Raw genomic sequence first — 21,882 nt, 5'->3', positions numbered from 1 at the left:
GCCAAACAGTTCTGCCTCCTCTTTTCTATCCTAACTGTGATTTGACCAGGTTAAGAGCGAGTGTTATTTCCAACAGGTACAGCCCTGTTCCAGACAGAAGCACAAGAAACCTCACCAAACTGAATTACTCTGTATCTAAAACCATTTTTACTTCATTCAGGTATTTACAGATTCAGTGTTAACTTTTTTTTAATGGAAGTCAACAGGTTTTTATGTTTGAAGAACAGGTAGAAATGGATATAAAGACATCAAAATCAATTCATATCAATATGTAGTTTTTCTTCAATGAATAACAAAAGCAGAACCTCATCCAAACTTCAGAAGTTGATGTAGTTCTTATCATACTACAATTGTAAAGGATTTTCAATTTTAACTTTTACTGTATTTTATAGGGGACATTTCCGTTGAGATATCAACATTTAAATCAATCCCAGCATACACACAGATTTAAAAATATGGTATACATGTGGTGTTCTCAGCCGTCAAGGCGCCACAAAGATTGTGCCCTGATCAAACTTCCTGCGATGGATATTGATAGTGAAAATGAAAATGGGCGGTATGTTTAGATTTAGATGTTTAGCTGTTGACGTCCATTTCCAGCCTTTGGCTGGGAGGAGAACTACCCTAGACAGAAAAGGGAAATGGTGTGTCTTCGACTCATTAGGAACAATGTCCTAATGGAGTTAACTGGAAACAATCGAGAGTGAAAATAGCCGATAAACGAACACATTGAGTTATGTTGTCAACATTTATTACAGTGGGTAAACACCATTCAGAGTAAAACAGTTTGTTTACACACTGGCATTATTATATCAAGGCATAATATGAATATTATACAATGTGAATACTTTAATTCGGAGAACAAAAAGGCAAACATAAAACAAACATGTGTGATGCAGAGGTCTGTTTCATGTAATCATTTACCTCATGCATTTTTATGCAATACATATTCAAGAGAACATTAGTGCAAAGAAAAGCTAAACATTCCAAAGATTTTACAATTTGTGACTATACCGAACACTGATGGAGTATAAAACCTTTTTATAAACTTATTTATATTCACAAAAAAATAAAATTCTATCATCAACTCTTTCATTTCAGATAACTGCTTATGGTTTTACTTTATCACCTAAAAATCTGAAGCCATTAGTGCGATTGGTCCCCAAGGATAGCTCGTAGTGCAAGCAAACAAAAGATGCTATGCTTATACAGAGGAGCAGAGGGTAAGATGACCTGCGTAGATGTGATACAGGCTGCAGCTCAAAACCATAGAAGGTACTACAAAGGAATTTCAAGACATTGTAAAATGCCAACGGTTTCTCACGCCGCAACATCTGACGCCAAAATTACAACACACCCAACAAATGATCACACACCACAGCTTTTACATCAATGCACCCTTAGTACAACAAAAAAGTCAATAATTATTTCCAAAACTCATGAAATAATGAAGTATCGTTAATAGTATAATGAAGCTCATTATTTTATAGGCTGTTTCCCAGGCTTTTTAAAATGAAATTACATTCATGTAAGCAAAACTACCTGTGGGTTTCATCTTGGAATTAAGCAGATACAGTATAAAGAGATTTTTTAGGGGATCAATGAGAATTTGATCTTGTTTTTGTAAAACCTTTAAGACAGACATTGGATACACACAGACGTACAGACTGCACAGAAATGATATATGAAAAGATCCCATAATCTGTAATGAATTCATTTATTTAAACAAACAGTTCACCCAAAAATGAAAATGCTGTCTTCATTTACTCACTTTCATTTTTGGGTGAACTGTCCCTTTAAGGTTTAGTTCAGACATAAAACCAAACACCATATTCACTTAAATAATTTTAATAAAGACAGCTGTATTCAGGGATCTCAGGATAACATAAAATCTTTGAGTTCAAAACATTTTTCAACTCTAAAAATAGTTAAAAGTACTGCTATATTTTTTATACAGTCACTTTTTACATAACATCATAACACTAAATAAAAATGAATAGGATAAGTTACTTTTATATAGTTAGTTTTATAAACATTTAAATATTTGCCATATAAATAGTATACTTCCAGTGTATTTACTTATGCAATATGTCTTGCTGATATGGAAATGCTGAACTGTATAAAAATGCTATTGGCCTTCACCCTTGTCTACAGTTTTGTCTTATCACGCCATGTGTCATAGTATGAAAAGTGTTGGTGTCAGACATCTCAGATAAACCGCACAAACCCAATCGGCTATTCACAATAAATCTCCTATTGTTTTTAACCGCTCTTCCATCTTTTGTGTAACAATCTGAATGTGTCCTTCAATACAGCACAAACATGTTGTTGTTAAAGAGGGTTTCATACTGAGATTCATGAAGGGTTGTTTCATTCCACCATCATCACACACCACTCTCAATCACATAATGGTAATGTGTTTATGTTAGCTGCCCACTAGAATACAATGCGTTTGTCTCAGTATGGAGCCTCAGGATGTTTCCTTCACCTCTTCCTCAGAACAATGTACTGTACATTCAATCAGCAATAGCCCAGGGAGTCCATCCTGGCAGGCAAACGGGCCGGTGGTCTTTACCCACTATTCATAAAATCCTTAAAACTCTTGTGTATGAATTGCGTGTTTTTTTTAAATCAATCATCAGGTTGCAAGGGGACCTTGACAGGCCAGTGAACCGACACAGAAAACAAAATTCGGCTTTAATTGGCAAGGAATTACTTCCCTTTGTCGTATAATCAGGAGGATTATGTGGTTTTATAACAGAGGAAAACCTTGTAATTTTCAGTGGGATTTGTCAAAATCAATGTTCGATTTTAACAAGATTAAATGTTGGCAAGTAACAAACTGGAAGACCGTGGGGGATGTTGAAAAAACAGTAATAAGGGCAAGTGTCAAGCTGAGGAATAACAGTAAAGTTCATTTCACTCGTGGCAGGGGTTATTTCCTCTGAAAGCAAAAGCCCCTTGTCCCCGTTCAAAGATCCACTCTTAGTCAGCTAAATCCAGGGTCATTTAGTGTTAATACAGTTTAATGGCAGGTAAAATGAATTGTGGCCCGAGAACAGGCAATTAAAATGCACAAATATCACAACGATATTTGCTAAAAAATATGCAAGACCTTTTCTCAGGAGTAACTCTTACACCGTGCTGACACTATATGTCAAGGCGCGTGTCACGCAACGTGCGGTATTAAAATGTTTCTAGTACAGAATCCATTGTAGCTTGTCGCATGTTGTCATCATGGCTTGTCGAAATAACTGAAAAATACATTTTCTTTGTTGCGACATTGCGTGGCAGTGTGGACATGGTGTTACTCATTCTGGCAAATACTTTTAATATGTATATTCAATGTGCTATATATAGTAGCCTATAGTATTATCTACACTACTATTAAAAAATAACAAGCTGGCATTTTGAGTATTTATGTAAGCACTGTCGAAGTGATAGTTCACCCAAAAATGAAAATTCTGTCCTCATTTATTCACCCTTTTGTCATTTAAATCATGAATTACTTTCTTCTGATATTTTGACGAATGTTGGTAACCGAACAGTGTCGGCACGCATTGACTTGCATTGCATTTGTGTCCATGCTGTCTGTGCTGCTGTCGTTCGTTACAAACTTTCTTTAAAATATATTCAGTTGTTCCGTGGAAGAAAGATAAACCATACAGGTTTGAAATTTTGATAAAACTTCCATTTTTGAGTAAACTATCCCTTTGAACTGCATTTACCTGCCACATAACTATTTTGATCCAGTAAAGTATTCTACTACGGCATGACTATAAAATAGGTCTACTCATTACAAAATTCAACCAAATATATTGAATTTTAGTTGTTTAAGCTTATTTTAACTCTTGTTATATTTTATTTTAGATCACCGTGAGACCCCCTGGTGGTCCCTGGTCCCCTGGTTAAGAATCACTTTGACAACAGATTATTTACTCAATTTATACAAATATATTCACTGTGCAGCGCAGCCTATACTATCAATCAACCCTTTAAAATTACTTCAAGGATTTAAATTATACCGAAAGGTCCAGTGTGTCATTTTTGGGATGATCTATTGATAGAAATGCTACATAATATAAATGCATGCCAAGGTGTATGAAGAGCTTACACAATGAAGCGTCATGCTTTTAATACCTTAGAATGAGCTATTTCTATCTACATACACCGCGGGTCCCCTTGCATGTAATTCGCCATGTTCTGTCAGCCTTCGTAGTGTTTCGAAAGGGAGGAGAGGGGTGGAATGAGCCGTTGGTTGCAATTCCCAACCTTGCCTCTATGACTGACTGGACCTTTAAATATGTAGTCTTAAAACACAAGCGCTGGTCTTTGTCAAAAGATTTGCGTTTAAAATTTTCAATGTCATTCCATGGAGTTATGCGATTCATCCTAAATGTTCTTCTCATTCTCAAAGGCTAGGTTGATCACTCCCTCATTTCCGCTCTCTTTAATTCTATCCAGAGAGCTTTCAGACCTGACATTTATGTTATTCAAATGTTCCATTGGTCTACTACTAGTTTTGGTTTTGGTTTTGACAGGATCCTTATAGCACATTAAGAATAGACCACTGACAATGAGCAGCACAGATGAGCAGATCCCAACGCCGATCCCCAGGCCCACTTCCTGTTTTATTGGAGCCGGGGGCAGGTAGAAGTCTGGGGGGAAGTCTATTGTGAGATTTGTAAGCACAGAATTCATATTCCAGAGGACCGGAATGATTGAACACGCAGCGGTAAGCCAAAATAAGGAGCCGGCCACCACAAAGGCCAGTCTGACACTCCCACTGTCAACCCCAAAGTACGCAATTCTCACCGCATATCCAGCGACCAAGTTCGCCACCACACCCACACCAAAAGCAGTCATGCAGAGTACCTGGGCAGCTGCTATTTCTGGAGGAATGAAGGAGTCTGTAAGACTGATGCTTTTGCAGAATTCCGACGAGTCCAAAATATGGCTGTTGAAACAGGCTCTCCATACGCCCACCCAGGCCAATCCCCCGCTGATGATAGATTGATCATCCAAATACCATATTCTCCAGTCATTCACTCCTGAAAGGCACGCTGTGATTATCAATCCTACAAAACCTAATATCAGACCCAAGAATTGCAAATGGGCTGAATGGGCCCGGTAAGCCATAGTTAGAATTAAGACCCAACACCATCTAGCGAAGATTTGTCCTCAGGTCTGCATGCTGTTGTTCACATCATGGTCACATTGCAGGTTCATGTATTCTGTAAGATAAAAAGTTAACAAATAAATCATTTTAATTTACGAAAAGCTTTTAGCATTTTTGAAGAATGTTGGTAAACAGAAGAACGGCATTGTCCATTGACTTGCATTGGTTTTGAGTTCATACAATAGAAGTCAATGGGTACCACTGTGGTTCAGTTACCAACATTCTTCAAAATACCTTCTTTTGTGTTCTGCAGAAGAAAGTCATACAGGTTTAAAATGAGTAAATAACTGAATTTTTTTATTTGGGTAAGCCACCCCTTTAAAATACACACTGTTATAAAATACTCTGAAGGAAACTGAAGTCACTTAAGGAAAACTGGTCATAACACAATAGAGGTAGACAGAAATACCATTTAAAAAAAGACAACTTAGTGCACTCTCTTTAGCGTAAGCTTTCACATGGGCGTCTCGCCAGTGTAGAGAAGACAGGAAAGTGAATGAGCAATGGGATTTGAGCATGACGCAGGCCGGATTCAAACCAGCATTCCCATGGGCACAACAGCTGTTTTTATGGCAACGGCATGTACGTTCATTACCCACAGTGCCACACATCAGACAGGTAGAGCCGTCTTGAAGGATATTTACAAAACATGCAACGCACAATGTGCTTCCTTTAGACACAAAAGATCTTTTCTGTCTGAGGATAACGTTTTTGTGTGAAGCGCTATGTTTCCAGAGGAAGGAAAAAGGACATTGCAAGGCCAAGCACAAGGCTTTGCACGTGAGACCGAGCAATAGAGGAAGAGAAAAGTTACATATCAGATGGGGTTGAGAGAAAGAGAGAAATAAAATGATCTGTAAACGATTTCTGAACACGTATATATAAAACATAAGACTCTCTTTCTTACCTTTAAAAAGTTTTGAATCGAAAGCCTTTTTTAAAACTGAACACATATCCTGCTATAGGATTATCCACCTTCACTGCTCAAACACAACTGGGCAGACACTTTCCCACCTGACACGTACAGATCAAACACAACTTTGGTTAATGATTCATGAACAATATCCATTAAATGGAAGAAAAGGGGCAGGAGTGAAATGTAACTCTGGACTGTTATTGCCATACAGTTGTAATCTGTTACCCGATGTGTTTGTTTCGACATTGAATATGTTCAATGTTATTTGTTGGGCTATTATTGAAAAAAAATGTCTCCAAACTCTCACGAGTTTAAAATTTGAAAGAGACACTTTCAGGTTGTGGTTTATATTGTGTTATTCTAATAGAAGTAGTTTGGTTATGAAGTCATTTTATATCATTAACAATAAACTCTGGAAAACTTAAACATATTATTATAGCTGCAAATAAGCACAAATCTGATATTGAGGAAATACAACTGTTTTTAAAATTGTCATTTTATTGATTTATAATTTGAGCTGAAGTTTCTATTTCATGGGAAATGAATTACTCAACCTCAAATTGTTCCAAACCTGTATACATTTCTTTGTTCTGCTGAACATAAAGAATGATATTTACAAAAATATTAGCATCCGACATTTCTGGGACATCATTGACCACCATAGTTGTCAAAGGTACCTCAGAACGGTTTTCTTTCCTAAATTCTTCAAAATATCTTCTTTTGCGTTCCAACAGACCAATTTATGATATAAAACAGCAAAAGAAAGATTTATCTTTATTGTTATTTTTTTCAAATTCTTGGTTAGGCCTACACCTTAGGACACATTTCTTCGTCAACTACCCACATACACGTTATTTTGTGATAGTTTAATCAAACCTGAGGGGTAAAACATGGTGCAGGTTGTGTTCAATTTAAAGGGACTCTTGAGCGAAAATAAAACTTCTGTCATCATTTTTCACCCTCGAGTTGTTCCCTTCTATTACCAAAGTAGGAAAATTCCTTTATAAATGTCTTGAACACAAAATATATTTGAAGAATGTAGGAAAGCAAACAGTTCTACTATGGTAGTCAATGATGGCCAAGACCAAGAACTGCTTAGTTACAAGCATTCATCCTAATATTTTTTCTAAGTCTTTGTGTTCATCAGAAGGAATATGTGTGTGTATGTGTGGGTGTGTATTCTGAAGTCTATACGAGTAGAATAAAATGAAAGGTGTGAATATGACCCTTTTTACCATTTTATTTATTTGGTCAACGTAAATTTCACTATTCATGTATGTATGATGTGTTAACATCAGACTGCCCATGAACTAGGGGTAAAAATTAGCTCTTGAGCTAAAACCTGGTACTATGCATCTCTCCCCTTGAGGTTAATGTTTATTGTATGCGGTTCACTCAAACTGTTCCTTTAAAGACATTCGATCTTTCAGTAATATTTATCTGTAGTATTGCATAACTAGATAGTTCAGACTCAAGTATGCATCGTAGCAGAAATATACACATGCTGTAATCTAAGTATGTTAGTGTCATAACAATGTTGCAACTGCTATTAGGTGTATCTTATAGATAAGAATTTTATGTCTTTTTCAAAGGTTACAAATTAATTTAAATCTTAAAGTGATTAAAGCTACTCGGATATAAGAATCAATAAATAAAGCAGTTAAGTGCTTCACTGCACATAACTGCGTAACCCCATTGTATGAATGATCCACCCTTATGGTGGCTGCTATGTTGCCATCAAAAGCAAAAATTATATAAATACTTGCTAATTGCCATTATGAGCTAAATCGTCACAAATAAAATGAATTATTATCTGAAGAATACAGAGGAACAATGCAATACCCAGCAACTGGTCGCATTGATTAGCAATAATACAATGAGCTCAATTAGCTTTTAACTTGTATTACATAAATTGCTAAATCTTGATTCACCGTGTAAGGAAATTAAGAATTAAAATAAGATCTATGACTCGTAAAAAACACAAAAATCACACAAAGTTATTAAAGACATGGACACAACATTAGAAGCAAAAGGCAGTTGGTATTTTATAGACAAGCACTGAATCCTTAGTGAGATTATTATATAGTATAACAACATTATGTAGTTTAGGCAAGTCTCTCAGAATCTTTAGACACAAGAATACTTACAAGCAATCCTAAATACATATCTATACAAAGCATGAAGTCTTAGTCGTAGTTTGTCTGACTAACATAGTGAAGCCGTACAAGACTAGCCTATTCTAGTTATATACAAAAATTCAAAAGGCTAAAATAAATTACTAAAAATAACATTGAATTAACACGATCGGGACAGCGATGCAAGCCGCAGGAAAGAATGCACCATCAGAAAGTCCTTTTTGGAAGTCGATTAAAACCTCCTGGCATCACAGCATATATGTGGGTGAAAAATGAATGCAAATGGAACGGAAATGCTTTTGTAGAGTGTGTGCCTAATCCCAACTTCAGGGACAGACACGTTTAAATTTGTGTCCTTCATTGCCCTCTAGTGGTTAAAAAGCAACAGCACAGTGATTGACCATGGCCTATACAGAGTTGATAACCTAAGCAAGTTAAAGTTTAAATAGCACATTAAGTGCACTGTGCAAACATAATTCTGAAGTATATTTTAAACAGTTCAGAAAGGCATCATTTTTAATCACCATATGATTCTATGGGTCGTGTAACATCGAGAAAACCATCAGATGATACCGAATTAAAAAAGGATTACAGCCACAGTGGGGTCTGTAAAATCATAACCTGAAAGTGCCCAGCACTGTCAGGGTCTTAAAAGCTTCACGAGTCTTGCCAAAATATTTTCAGTTCTGCGGCAGACGGGAGCACCTAATATCTGACCACAATGTACAGAAATTCCATTCGCAGTAAGTACCGCTATGGAACCCTGTTATTTAGGGCGTGTCAGGCGAGTTGATTTGGATCACTGAACGAAAAATCCTCAGTTCATGATCCTCTGGTCTATTGGAAGACTGTCCATAAGACACTTGAGCTGCTCTTCGCCCAGTTTGATCTTGTCCTCAAGCTTTCGCTGCTCAATGATGAGGGCTGATTTCATCTTTACAAAGTGCTCGTAGTCAGCCATCCTCTCCTCCAGCAGGTAGCTTGCCAGGATCTCATAGACCACACCCTCTCTCCTGTCGAGGTTCTCCTTTAGTTCCTTGGCGTCTTCGTGTTGACGGATCAACAGTTTGCGCTTTTCTGTCAGCGTGCGCTGCGAAACATGATGATGATAAAACAAATACAAATATTTGTTATGCTTTATATACGATTTCAAATACAAGTGAACCACAAGCGTGAAGCATAACATGAATATTTATATAATAAGTAGACTCTATTACATTCTGGCAACTCATTTAAAAGTTTGATACTCCTACAAAAACGAATATGGTACAACAATGGAACAAAAAGGTACCACCTTATTTCCAATTAACCAAACATTTTTTTTCGTCTGGCCCCTCCTTACCCTCTCCTCCAGCGAAGCATCTTCCTCCAGGCTGTTGAGCGCATTTTCCACTCTGGCTAAACGTCCAGACAGGGACAGCAGAAGGTTTACCACTTTATCAAGGTCGCCGACAAACATTCTGAACTTGTCGAGCTCATTGGGTTTGCAGACGCCTTGTACGACAGCCTCCACTTCCTCTCCAAGAGCATTGTTGTCCTGAACGTCCTCCTGTAGACTCTCCTGAGCTTCTCTTAGGACCTGCAGCTTCTTGCTCAGGCTGTCAATCAACACGTGCTGGAAAAAAGAACCACCAACATTTTAGGGAGACCACAAGTTTATCTCAAACTAAAATATATTTATTTTAGGGCTGTCAAACGATTAATCACGGATAGAATCAAAATAATATTTGTCTGGGTTCTGTGCATATTCATTTTCTATTTATAAATATAAAAACATACACATGATGTACGTGAATATATATCTACTAAGGATGTATTTATTTATATTTACCAATAATTTATATTATATATAAACATTTATTCATTTTTATATTTTTCTTAATTATATGCACGTATGTGTATGCGTGTATACAGTACACAGACATATATTATGTATACACCAACTTTTATTCTGGATACAATTAATCACGATTAATAATTTGAATTATTTATTCATTAATGTGTTACTTACTGATTTATTTTTAACTTATTTTTTAAATGATGTTTTTGACAGGGTTATCTAACAAGAATTATTCAACAAAGATGGAGAAGGACATTAACAGCAGCATAGGTTAAGGCTGATGTTGTTTAGTGTGTACTAAATCAACATGGTAACAACATGAGACTCCATATTTAAATACCATTGTGTAGTAATACCACAATGTGAACGTATTTGTTAACATTAATAAATGCATTAACAAACATAAACTAAAAACGAAGAATACTGTTGTTTCAGCATTATTAATCTTTGTTAATGTCAGTTAATGACAATACAATTACTCATGTTATTTCATGTTGCATTAACAGTTACTTTTGTTTTTTTAAATGTGTTAGTAAATGCTTAAATGAACATGAACTATGACAAAAAAAAGAAGTGAAAATAGAATGTTAGGTAGTGCATTAAACCATAAATGTGTCCTACGGAGTGACAGCTAAAATCTATAAAACAAACTGTTAATATAATATATTAATTTATATTATGAATATGAATATTTATATGTATAATATAAAATAGCATAAGATGGATTTATCTTATATTTTTTCAACACTTCTGTGGTTAGGAAGGTGGGACGAGTGATAGTTGGAATCAGCTGTGCGTGCGCTGGTCCTGCATATCTCACGGAGGAGATCGGGAGCTTAAGGGGACAAGCGGCAGGACTGTTGACGATAGAGGACCAGACCCAGACGTGTTAAGATTGTGTTTATGTTGTATGGCCGGCAGTCTGCTGTGAGGTGGCCGGCAGTCTGCTGTGAGGTGGCTTGTGGTCTTTTACTTCTGTATTACTGTTTATTTAATTAAAGTTTTGGTAAATGTTCGCCGGTTCCCGCCTCCTTCCTTCCCTGTATGGATCTTTGTTACACCTTCTAACTCCACAACATAGGACACATGTACGGTTTATTTGTCAACTACCCAAAAACAACCTTATTGTAAAGTGAAATGAATTAGTAGGAAGCTTTTGATTTTCTACACATTGTGTTGGAACAGGCAGTACCTTCTTGCTGGAGAGATCATTTTCATTGTCCTCCTCCAGTTCATCTTCTGAGACGTGTTCCACGCTTTGTTCCTGCATGTCCTTCATTTTTATCAGCAGCTCTGCTTTGGGCACAGACGTACTGTAGTAGGTGGAATTAGTCACTAAAGCGGTGGCTGCCACCGGGGTCTTGTCCTCCTTCCTGAGAACCCACACATGATAGATATGAGAAATCACAGAGAAGCAAGTTAAACAACACAAGTTGTTCTGTACAAACTGTTCATGGTTCAATGCCACGATTTCAACTTCACCTATTTACAACTTTAGAAATTAAACATGTTTACATATACTATAAAATACATACATAATTCAAGGACAGTTCATCAGAAAATTATATCTGTTATTATGTAGTCCCCTCAAGTTGATCTGAACCTGTCTAAATGAAACTGAACACAAAGATATTTGGAAGAATGTTTGTATACAAACATTCCTGGGGCACTATTGACAACCACAATAGTAAAAGAAAACTACTATGGTAGTCAATGGTGCCCCAGAACTATTTGCTTTCTCACATTTTTCAAAATATCTACTTTTGTGTTGAGCAAAACAAAGAAAGTCATACAGTTTTTGAACAACTTGAGGGCGAGTAAATGATACTACAATTTGCATTTTTGGGTGGAGTATCCCTTTATCAGTCATTCTTAGCTTTTTCTGACAACCACATGGGCGGGGCTTAATAATAACCCTGAATTCCTCATTGAAAAAATATCAGACAAACCCGATATATGAGTTATGAAATCAGATGAAAGTATGCGTTGAAAGCAAGTACATAAGTAATACTGACTTCTCCACAGAGTTGCGAGGGGACAGCTGTTTAGGAGCAGCTTTCCGTCGCTGTTGTGCCTCCTCGAGCAGCTGCTCTCCCTGAGGGAAAATCCCCTCCATCAGATCCATAGTGGTCTTCATCTTACTCTGGTCTAAAATCTCCACCAGGGTCTTATCTTTGCCCATTATATCTCTAGCCAGCTCTTCCCTCTTGCCATCGTCATCCTCAGAGCGAGAAGTGTGTGAAGATACACCGTTGCTGTTGTGATCCACCGATGGGTCGAGCTGCTGACCATGTTTTGTGTGAGGTACGGGGCTCACATTGGTTTGCAGACCCTGGTCTTTTAGAGGACCCATGGGTACCTCTCTCGATTCAGGCTCCTGGTCCTTTTGCCTTGTGTAAGTACAGAAAAGGGAATACGACTGATCTGGGTTTCCTAAACTCTGAAGATGAGTAACTCCAGGTGCTTGGGAGGTGAGAGGGTTCTCTCCGTGCAAGTCGAGGTACTGTCGACTCTCTTTTTCTGTGTTGCTCTCTGAGTGGACGATCTTAATGGGCACTTTTTTCACTGCTGTGGTCTCATCTTTAACTCGATCCATCCTGGTAAACAATTGAAACAAACAGAAATATAAATATTGTTTTCTACACAAAAAAATGCGACCTGTTCACTGTCACTATACTAACATAATAACTTGGGTTCATCTAAAAATGTTTAGTGCTGTTAGATCACAAACATATATATGTTTAAGAAAAACATACAGATTTTATATAGATAAAATGATAGATAGATAGATATAAATTGAATTTTAATATAAATTACATTAAAATATTGAGTTACCCTTTATATTAAAGTACACAAATCCATCATTTATTACTTGCTTATTAACATGCATATTGGTTCTATATTAGTATGTATAAAACACATTCTTATCCCTTAATAAAACCTAAAAACGACTCTATAAGCAGTTTTTAGGAGATAATTGAGGCATACAAATACTATTAATAGCATTATTAAATTACTAATAGTAAATTATAATTTACTATTCAATTCTTATCTAATTGTGACAAACTATTTATCAATGATCATTATTAAATTACTATTAAATTATTAATAGTAAATTATAATTTACTATTAATACTTTTACTATTCAATTCTTATCTAATCGTGACAAACCATATATCAATGATCATTTCGAAGACTAGAATACATATTAGATCATTTTTACAATACAAACTTTATAGGAACTTTTTTAAATACATATGTACAAATAAAAGTACATACTTTTGGCAACAATTTTCTTTAACTTTAACTCAATTTATTTATATAGCGCTATTCACAATGTGCATTGTTCCAAAGCAACTTTATTAACAATAAAAATGATATAGCACCAATAATGGATTATTTTACAAAAATGTATGATGCTAAAAATCAGATGCTACTAAATGTTACTATACCATGAGTGAAAATTTTTACAGATGAATTCTAGACTCATCATGACTAACTACATATCATTGAAAAGGGCAAAGAATACATTTTTACCGGTTTTTACAATATAAATGATAAAGAAATCATACGTTTTTTTCAATCAGTCATGTGGGTTTCCACAAAATAATCGCTGGTAATGGGTTACAAACTAGGCAAAAAGAGTCAACAAAACAAGGTTCAGACGAAAAGATTCTTTAGTCTAATGTGTGTGAAGATGCTTTAGTTTTGTTCTCCACAAATACGAGCTGCCAGGCTGGACAGGAAAACCAGAAAAAGGGCTTCGTGAATTCCTGTGACTAAATCTATACACACCCATACATATGATTATGTATGGATGTGTATCATCATGTACAACGTCACTAGAGCATTTTTCTCCTGACCAGAACCCTCATCATCTCCAAACTCTAGACTTCTGCCCATAAAGAAGCTGCTGAGGGATAGACAACGTGAGGCTATCAAAAACCTCAAAAACAACCAAAAGAATGCCACAGAAATGTTCATTTGCAATATTCTAGTCTGAAGAACTTCATTCTTCGGAAAGGAAACATATGAATAAGCCCCTTGTATGTGCATGAATACAATAAGAGACTGCCACAGCAGCACTGTCTGTCATTAAATTACTGGGCAATAGGGAGAGTTTCCAGTGATGGTTTTAAGATTGCAGCTGTTAGGAAGCCAGCTGTGGTCTGCCAGTGGAACTCTCCCTAAATTCCAGAGCAGACCTGGGAAAAAGTCCTCAACTTCGAAATTAAACCTTAAATCCAGAAAATCTTACCTTCCAGGAGCTTCATCCTGTATGGAGACAGAAACAGGGGGCTTGTCGGTCAGCCTCTGGGGAGCGAACTGTGGTGAGGGTGAACGCTGCACCTCCATGGTGGGCTGGGTCGGGCCAGTGCTTTGTTGGGTGGGCGGGGCAACAGGAGGGGGAGGAGGTGGAAAGGGAGGAGGCATAAGCTCTTGTTGTAGTTCCTCCTCCCTGACTGGCCCTTTGCTGAGCTCCAAGCTCTTCCGGGGAACTTGGGAAGGGGTGGAACATTGACTGTTGACAGGAGAGAGTGACGCCAAGACTCCTCCTTGTGATCCAGGCTGGACCTCCTGAAATTTGCCAAGGGGAGGAGGTGTGCCCTCAGGGCATTTGTACTTCTCCAGATGGGGCAAGAGAACAGAGCTCTTGTTTATGGAGAGGGCTGATGGTTCACTGCGAGGGCTGAAGTCAGAAAACGGCGGGGCAGGTTTATGGTGACCGGGTGGAGGATCTGAAGACTTTATCTCCAGGTCTTTAGTCAAAGCAGGAGGTTCTGGTTTCGCCTTGCATACAGGTTCACTGTGTTCTTTTGGGTTTAATCTTAAAAAAAAAAAGAGAAATGAGAGAAATTAAGTACTCAATCCAACATCGCATTTTACTGAAGATGCTTCTATCAAAGGCCCAAACTTTGAATATATTTGCCTTTTTGGTGCACAAAGCCTCACTGTGTTGAGTGTAAATCGATAGGCAGGCAGACATTTCTCCCACATTTCACGATTTCTCTATGGTAACTCCCAGGCTGGATGTCATACCCTGCATATTTCTGTTCCCACAAGCCTGTCATGCTCATAGAGAATGAATGATCTTTCCCCTGCAGCAACTGGCAAAGAGAACCACTTTTCCTCTCTTAATCTGGAATGTTTAGGTTTATGCTTTTACTCTTATCCTTGTTTCAGATTAATAATAAATCATAATAATTTATAGAGAAAGATCATAAATGTGGATTATTACTCTTAGTATGCATGCTGTTCAAAACCTGTTCATGACTATTTTCTTCTGGGGAACACAAAATATATTTGGGAATGTCTTTGTGGAATCCATGGAGTCCATACAATGGAAGTCAATGGGGTCCAATGGTGGTACCAATGTTCTTTAAAATATGTTTCTTTTGTGTTCTGCAGAATTAAGAATGTCCTACAGGTTAGAAATGACTAATTAAATGATGAATAAGTAAATGATGAAAAAACACTTTTGTGTAAACTATGATTAGTCATTGAGTACAGATTATGCGCACAAACGTATGACACCGAGTTGACCTGCACAGAAATACACACACCCACAACATCAACTTAATACTTTGTCAGTTACCTTTCAGGGGTATAAAACCAACTTCTGTGTTCCACAGACAAGAACGGAATGAAAATAAAGTACAAAAATAAAACAGTAAGTAGTGCAATTGATCAATATGGCTGATGCAGCACAATAAATACTTGTTACCCAACACTTGTAGCCAATATATAACAAATGATTTAATAATAGAATATAAGATGCCCAACTTAGTAAATATAAAAATTTAAATCGTTTTTTGACTTTAATAACTGATAATGCTGATAATGCTAACATGAGCTGGCATGCAGCCAATCTCCATCAAACCATACGAACACTTTATCCACGACAGCAAGGAACACCCAACGTTCAACCTTTAATCAAACACATCAGTCTAACATGTCAGGAGTCACCAAGCTCACTTTCCTTGTTTAATCAAATTCATATGACAAAACGTGTTTAACCAGAAAGGTCTAGTACAGAGTGTGTATAAACAACTGTATAAGTTTATTAAAACAAAAAAATGGAGGCTGTGGAAGCTGTCAAGTGGTTTATTGTTTTTACAAAACCACAACATGTTAATAGAGGACAGCAATGTAACTTCTTATAGATAAATACTGAAATAACCAGTTCGTCTAACAGTAACAACTCTTTACAGTTGCCAAGCAACATACATTTTGTGCAATTCATTTGTGCATTTATGAATTTAATCTGTATTTAAAGGTGTAACTATACATTTTAAAAATGTGCATCAGCATAGCGAAAAATTTTAGAATTATCTACAAACTTACAGTTTCAGGATGATTCGAAATTCAGTGGAAGGTAAAGTTTAAGCCCAATAAAAGTCTGCCATTCAGGTAGACATGCTGCAGCCTGTATAAAACTTAACTGTGTTAAAAGTTGTTCTTAAATATTATACTTGACTCCTTTGAGAAGCTAAACTCACATCTGATAATTGGAGGAGGTCCCGGCTTCAGCGACAGGTGCTTCCTGCCCTGAACATACAGTATATATTCTCATCTGGGAGGGGCTACATTGCTTGTAGCTCAACTAACATGTTTACATTCTAGATTTACAGTTCTCGCAGAAGATATATTTAAAATATATTAGTCAGTGCTGGGGTATAAAATCCGTTAATTTAGTCCTTTTTAATTGAGTCACGTTTTGTTAAAGATAGAAAGGCGGTAGACTTTGATGGCAGAAAAAAATGGCAGAATTTCTAAAAACAAAATCCATAGTGCAATGCAGGTGTACTATATAATTCATAGTTGGAACAGACAGTCTCGGCAGTAATCGTGCTCCGCACAACACCTTCATTACAAGCATGAATCAAAACAAAATATTTCATAGGGGGCAATTTACAAGGCTTTGGGTGATTGATGTTTGGCATCAACAGACTTGTTCCAGTTTGCCACACCTTGCGTCTACAAAATGATCAAGTGGAGCCAGTGGATATAATGTCTGGAAATTGTGGTTATAGGAAAGTTATACAATACCTGTTTATGAAAAACATTATGAAATACAATTATCATTGTGAAATACAATTGTGCAGTTTCCATTTTTTGGAAAATGTGGTTTTGTTTCAAGTATTTCTTGGAAAATTAAAACAAATGATGGAACGCTACTTTGTGATCTTGCTACAACAACACATAAAATACAATCATTGTCGTGGCAATAAGATACATAAGGAGGTCAACTATCAAAAACAACAACTTTGCAGTTTTGTATAACTTTAACTCTAATATCCATGCAACATGCATCTAAATCTAATCTAAAACAAATATTCACTTTGACCCGATTTACTTATACTTTAGCCACACCTAAAACCTGCATTTAAACAGGATATCCAAACAAACTTTCTTTAAACATCTTTAAAATATATTCAAAATATATTATCTATTCACATTCATGCAATCGTGTTTTCTCCATCATAAAAATGCAGTTACTTAAAAATGTACATAAAAACTACCAAAACAAATGAAAAGAGACAGGTAACTGGATGCTTTTCATATCCTTTTTCAGTTTTCAAAAGCTTTTTGTAAAAAGATGATGCTAATACTGCTCTGTGCCATCTTAATGCATTATTCAATTACTCCTTTCCTCCGTCGAGATGGTTTTGAAATTCTGAATGTTTAGCATGAATTAAAAGCTCTGTTCGATAAGCATGTGCATAATAGTGAATCATACAAGTCATTGAGGCAATAAATAATAAATAAGATCAAAGTTCTCTTTGGCTTTATGAATGGGATGATTGAACACTTCCTATGTCGTACTTGCAAACCCACACCTCAAAACACAAAACCCAGTCAGTGAGAATAGCTAGACTGTCACAGCTGGGCTAAATCCAAAGCCAGTGAGGATCATAAAGAGTCTACTGTTTGTCTTTTACCAGCTGAGAGCAGACAGACTGACCTAAGTGTGGATTTCTGTTTGCAATGAGGCCAAGATCAGAGCCATTAGCACTGGCATAGTTTCACCAAGACACTAACACAATCTCGGTAAGAGCTGTTAACATTAGTATCATTTCCATTACAAAGAAAAATCTGTCTGGTTCGATCTGACACATGACCGGGAGACTCTTGAACTTTATAGATAAAAATACACATGTACTTTTAAAAGACTAAGGATCCTAAAAGGAATTATAAACTCATTCACTGTAATGCAAAAAATAATGGCACATCACCCACCTTATTCCATTCATATCTTGGTTGTAGAGATTTCTTTCAGGTTTACAACACGCATCTGATTTCTTTTCTTGAAGTTTAAGCTTCTGAAAGGAATATAATGAAAATAACTTAACCCCCTTTGTTTAGCAATATATGTCAAGTTTATATATCCAAACAAATTTTTAATTCAAGAATACTGTTTGTGATTTAAGTTAATACGATTGATTGTACAAGTATCTTGCTTGTGACTTTCCTGATCTGTAGGTGTGTCTGTCTTGTTTAATGTTTGACTAAGTTCTTGCCTTTATGTAGATTTTTCGCACTTAAACTATATTTTAAAGTTCTAGCGCATGGTCTAAAGCGCACAGGTGTACTCAGTGCATGAACAAATCCACTTATGCTAGTTAAACAACGGGAAAACGGTTGGTGGTGGTCTACACAGTGCAGAAAACCAATCAGAGTCGCATCTCTCATTCCCATAAAGAGCCAGTAGCGCTCGCGCCATTTGCAAGAGTAAAGACTGGACGCTTCTCCAGAAAGAAAACGCATCTGCTCGTGCATGAGGTTAAAGCTTACGAGCAGACCATCTACGTGACAAGCCAGATTTTTCTTTATGTAAACAATATTAAGCTTTTACATTCTCATAAATATTTTTTTATTTTTGTCATGTTTGTGTGCTGTTGCACTTCCCTCTGTGTAATAAGTATAGTGAAAGCGTGTTGTGGACCCAGAGGCGCATTTTCTACTAACGCGCTCTTTAAATAACATAATAAAATATTGCAAGCTTTAGACCAGGTTTGAGTTGGTCAGTGGCGCAGACTTTTTTCAGTTCCTCAAAATAGCAACGCGCCAAGAATGCACCTGAAAACTCCTCTTTTTAGACCAGCATGCCCATGGGTGTAAGATATGGCACTAGAAGTCAAACACATTTTGCTTGTGTATTAACATTGTATGTTTTAAGAAAAATACGATTTAAGCCTAGAAAACTGTGAAATAACCAACCTGCCCATAGAAGTCAGCAGAAGGGGAGGATCTAGATCTTTCATGCAGACAGGTAGGCTTTCTTTGCTTCTCAATTCCTGTTTCAAGGATGTTATCTGCAGAGTGGTATCTTCCAGATTGCCTTGGTTCTGTCGTCTTCTTCTTGCCATTCCATTTGGCCTCATACTCCGCAAAGGTGCCAAGTCTCTGCTGCTTCAGCATGGCTTGTTGGTTTACTGTGCGAGAACCATCCTGACCTTCATTTAGGTAATGTGCAATGGGGGTTGAGCTTTCAGTGTTACTACGCCCACCCATGTCACTATTCGCAAGGTGGGCCACGCCTCCAGGTTTGGACACTCTGGTGTCTTCACACGTCTGGTTGTGCTTTGGCATGGGTTTAGGAAAGGTCGGTTTTGCTGTTGGTTCAAAGAATTTGCGCCGATTCTCTAAGGGTGCGGCATTGTCGGATGCAGGTGGGTGCTCCTCCGCTCCTACTTCATGAATTTTATCTGGCTCAGAAACAGAACGAACTTTCTGCTCTGCAGAGAAGCGCTTTCGTCCACCGATGCGAAACACCTGACTACTCCCTGAGGTAGGTTTACCAGGTGGCACCTCCGAAACAGGTGGTACGTCTTTCCGAGAGGCAATATCGATGCACGGATGCTCGAACAGGACCGGCTCCAAGTCTTTTCTCCTGAAAGATGTAGCCTGAAGGACTCTGGCCTGGGCTTCTTTAAGATGGTCTTTATAAGAGTTAGAACAATTAGCTGATGAGGAAGGAGATTTCGCGGAGGATTTCCAGAGAGCAGTTTCTTCTGCAGCTTCATCTGGACTGCCTAAAGTAGCAGCGCTTTGGCTCTTCTGAAGTTGAGCCCTCCTAATCTGGATTTCAGTGCGGAGCGTGGTAGCAAAGCGGTCATTGTGTTGTGGAAAGGCTTCCTGTTGTGCACTGTTGATCTCCTTTTGATAGTCATCCACGTCATTGTGCTCTTGTGCTAGAGAATACAACATAGGTGTTTTCTGGGGACATATCTTTGAATCGCTTTTAGTTGGCAAGGGCTGTTGTGAGTACTCTTTGGGAAGGCCAACACTTCTTCTCTGCTCAGGTGGCTTACTAGGAGGATGACCAAAATGCGTATCTGAGCAAGACATATGGTGTTGCTTTTGGTTAACCCTCACCTCAGAAGGTTTGGTGGTTGCTGAATCAGACATATTTAAGGGATTAGTGGATGCCGAGATTAGGTGGTTGTCAGTTTTTTTGGAGAAGGCATAATAATCTGGATCACGATGCTGTGGCTGAGGTGGGTAATACCTGTCCTTTATTCCTCCTTGAGAACTTACGGATGTTCTGTCCCTTCCACTGTGTGACAGTTCTGAGACCAATGAAGCTTTCGAGTCATCAATTCTCACTAAAGAAGCCTGGGACATTCCCTGAGGGGTTTGGTGGGATGTGACTCCATAATAACGGCTCTGAGTACTTCCTTCAGGATCAATCGCAAGACCGGTGGACAGTGAAGCAGCTGGCCATCTACCTTGATTCTGGCTGTTAAGCTGTGTGTGGTTGTTTGTGGGCAGTTCCTGCATACTGCTATAGCCGCTGAAGGGAGGTTTTGGTGCAGGCACAGTCCTAGTTTGAGCATGAAAAGTGACCTCGTCACTGTATTGCCGGGGATGGTATGGAACATGGGCGTGGGTTGGATGTCTCTCTCTGACATCTGTGGTCGACAAGGAGTATGGCTTGTCTGAGGCCATGCAGTGGCCATATTGATGGTGGGTATCGGATGAAATGCTTGAATGTGAGGAACTGTTCTTTGACGGCAGATTATAATCACGTCGGCCCTCCAGACCAGTCTCAAGAGATCTTTCGTGGGTCTCTGATGTCTTTAGCAATCCTTTCACCTGAGGCTTTAACTCAGAGGTGCCTGTGATCAAACCTCTCTCATGAACCTTGGTGGCTGCAAAACTATCACTGCGGGTAGGTGGAGTGGGAGGCGGTGTTGATGATACCATGTTTTTCTTTATATCTGGAACATTCCAGACAGGTCCAATGCCAATCCTTCCAGAGCTTGAATTTCGAGTTCCCGGTTGTTCTTCGACTCTTGAGTTCTCGTGGTTAGCTGGACCCGAGGGAAGCTGCACATCTTCAAGCTTCTCATCATGGCTTAAGCTTTGACTGTGCCTTCCATTGCTGTGGCGGCCACTTGAGTCCCACTGATTAATTTTGTACAGCATGTTCTCAGTGGATGCCGCGTTGCTTTTGGAAAGTGTGTAATCCGGGGTCCCTGAGCTTGTAGAAAAGGAACTGTACGCAGAGTCTCTTTTACCACCGCCTAAATGTTCAATGCTGTTATTATTGCTCGGGGAAAGGCGACCAGGTGGATAGGGATGAGAGCCTTGCTCTAGGCTGTCCATACTGCCCAAGGAACTGAACTGATCAGAGACTCTACGTAGATTTGTTTGCTCCCAGCCGGTAGAGATTTCAGAAGAGAATGAACTAGGAAAAACAAACAAAGTTATAAGAAAAGTTTCAATGTACATTCAAAAAACAACAATGGCCTTCACACCTTCATCTTTGCCAAAGAAAAGAAACAGAGATAAACATTGATATTCC

At 37.9% G+C, this 21,882-nt stretch overlaps 2 protein-coding genes across 12 annotated transcripts in view; both read right to left on the bottom strand.

Moving 5' to 3' along the window:
- Positions 1 to 1,711: 1,711 nt before the first annotated feature.
- cldn34a (claudin 34a) lies at positions 1,712 to 6,213 on the bottom strand. The gene is made up of 2 exons (XM_079460034.1): positions 6,087 to 6,213; positions 1,712 to 5,234 (listed from the first exon to the last, which is right to left on the bottom strand). Exon 2 carries the CDS (start codon positions 5,137 to 5,139, stop codon positions 4,393 to 4,395), a length of 747 nt encoding a protein of 248 aa, XP_079316160.1. The 5' UTR covers positions 5,140 to 5,234; positions 6,087 to 6,213; the 3' UTR covers positions 1,712 to 4,392.
- A 1,904-nt stretch (positions 6,214 to 8,117) lies between these two features.
- shroom2a (shroom family member 2a) overlaps positions 8,118 to 21,882 on the bottom strand; it is a 37,512-nt gene continuing 23,747 nt past the window's right edge. For all 11 annotated transcript variants that reach the window (XM_079460110.1, XM_079460107.1, XM_079460116.1 and 8 more), the window contains 7 exons: positions 19,293 to 21,765; positions 18,312 to 18,394; positions 14,329 to 14,898; positions 12,086 to 12,667; positions 11,263 to 11,443; positions 9,573 to 9,845; positions 8,118 to 9,320 (listed from right to left, as the gene is read on the bottom strand). In XM_079460110.1, coding sequence (XP_079316236.1) covers positions 9,048 to 9,320; positions 9,573 to 9,845; positions 11,263 to 11,443; positions 12,086 to 12,667; positions 14,329 to 14,898; positions 18,312 to 18,394; positions 19,293 to 21,765 — 4,435 coding nt within the window. In that variant the 3' untranslated portion in view covers positions 8,118 to 9,047. The remainder of the gene's footprint in view (positions 9,321 to 9,572; positions 9,846 to 11,262; positions 11,444 to 12,085; positions 12,668 to 14,328; positions 14,899 to 18,311; positions 18,395 to 19,292; positions 21,766 to 21,882) is intronic.

The sequence above is a fragment of the Barbatula barbatula genome (genome assembly GCF_947034865.1).
Source record: "Barbatula barbatula genome assembly, chromosome: 7".
Taxonomy (NCBI): Eukaryota; Metazoa; Chordata; class Actinopteri; order Cypriniformes; family Nemacheilidae; genus Barbatula; species Barbatula barbatula.
Note: the sequence above shows the minus strand (reverse complement) of the source record. Positions and strands in the feature narration are given on the sequence as shown.

Coding starts and splice junctions, on each gene's coding strand:
- cldn34a (XM_079460034.1), bottom strand. CDS start 5,139: ATGGCTTACCGGGCCCATTCAGCCCATTTGCAATTCTTGGGTCTGATA.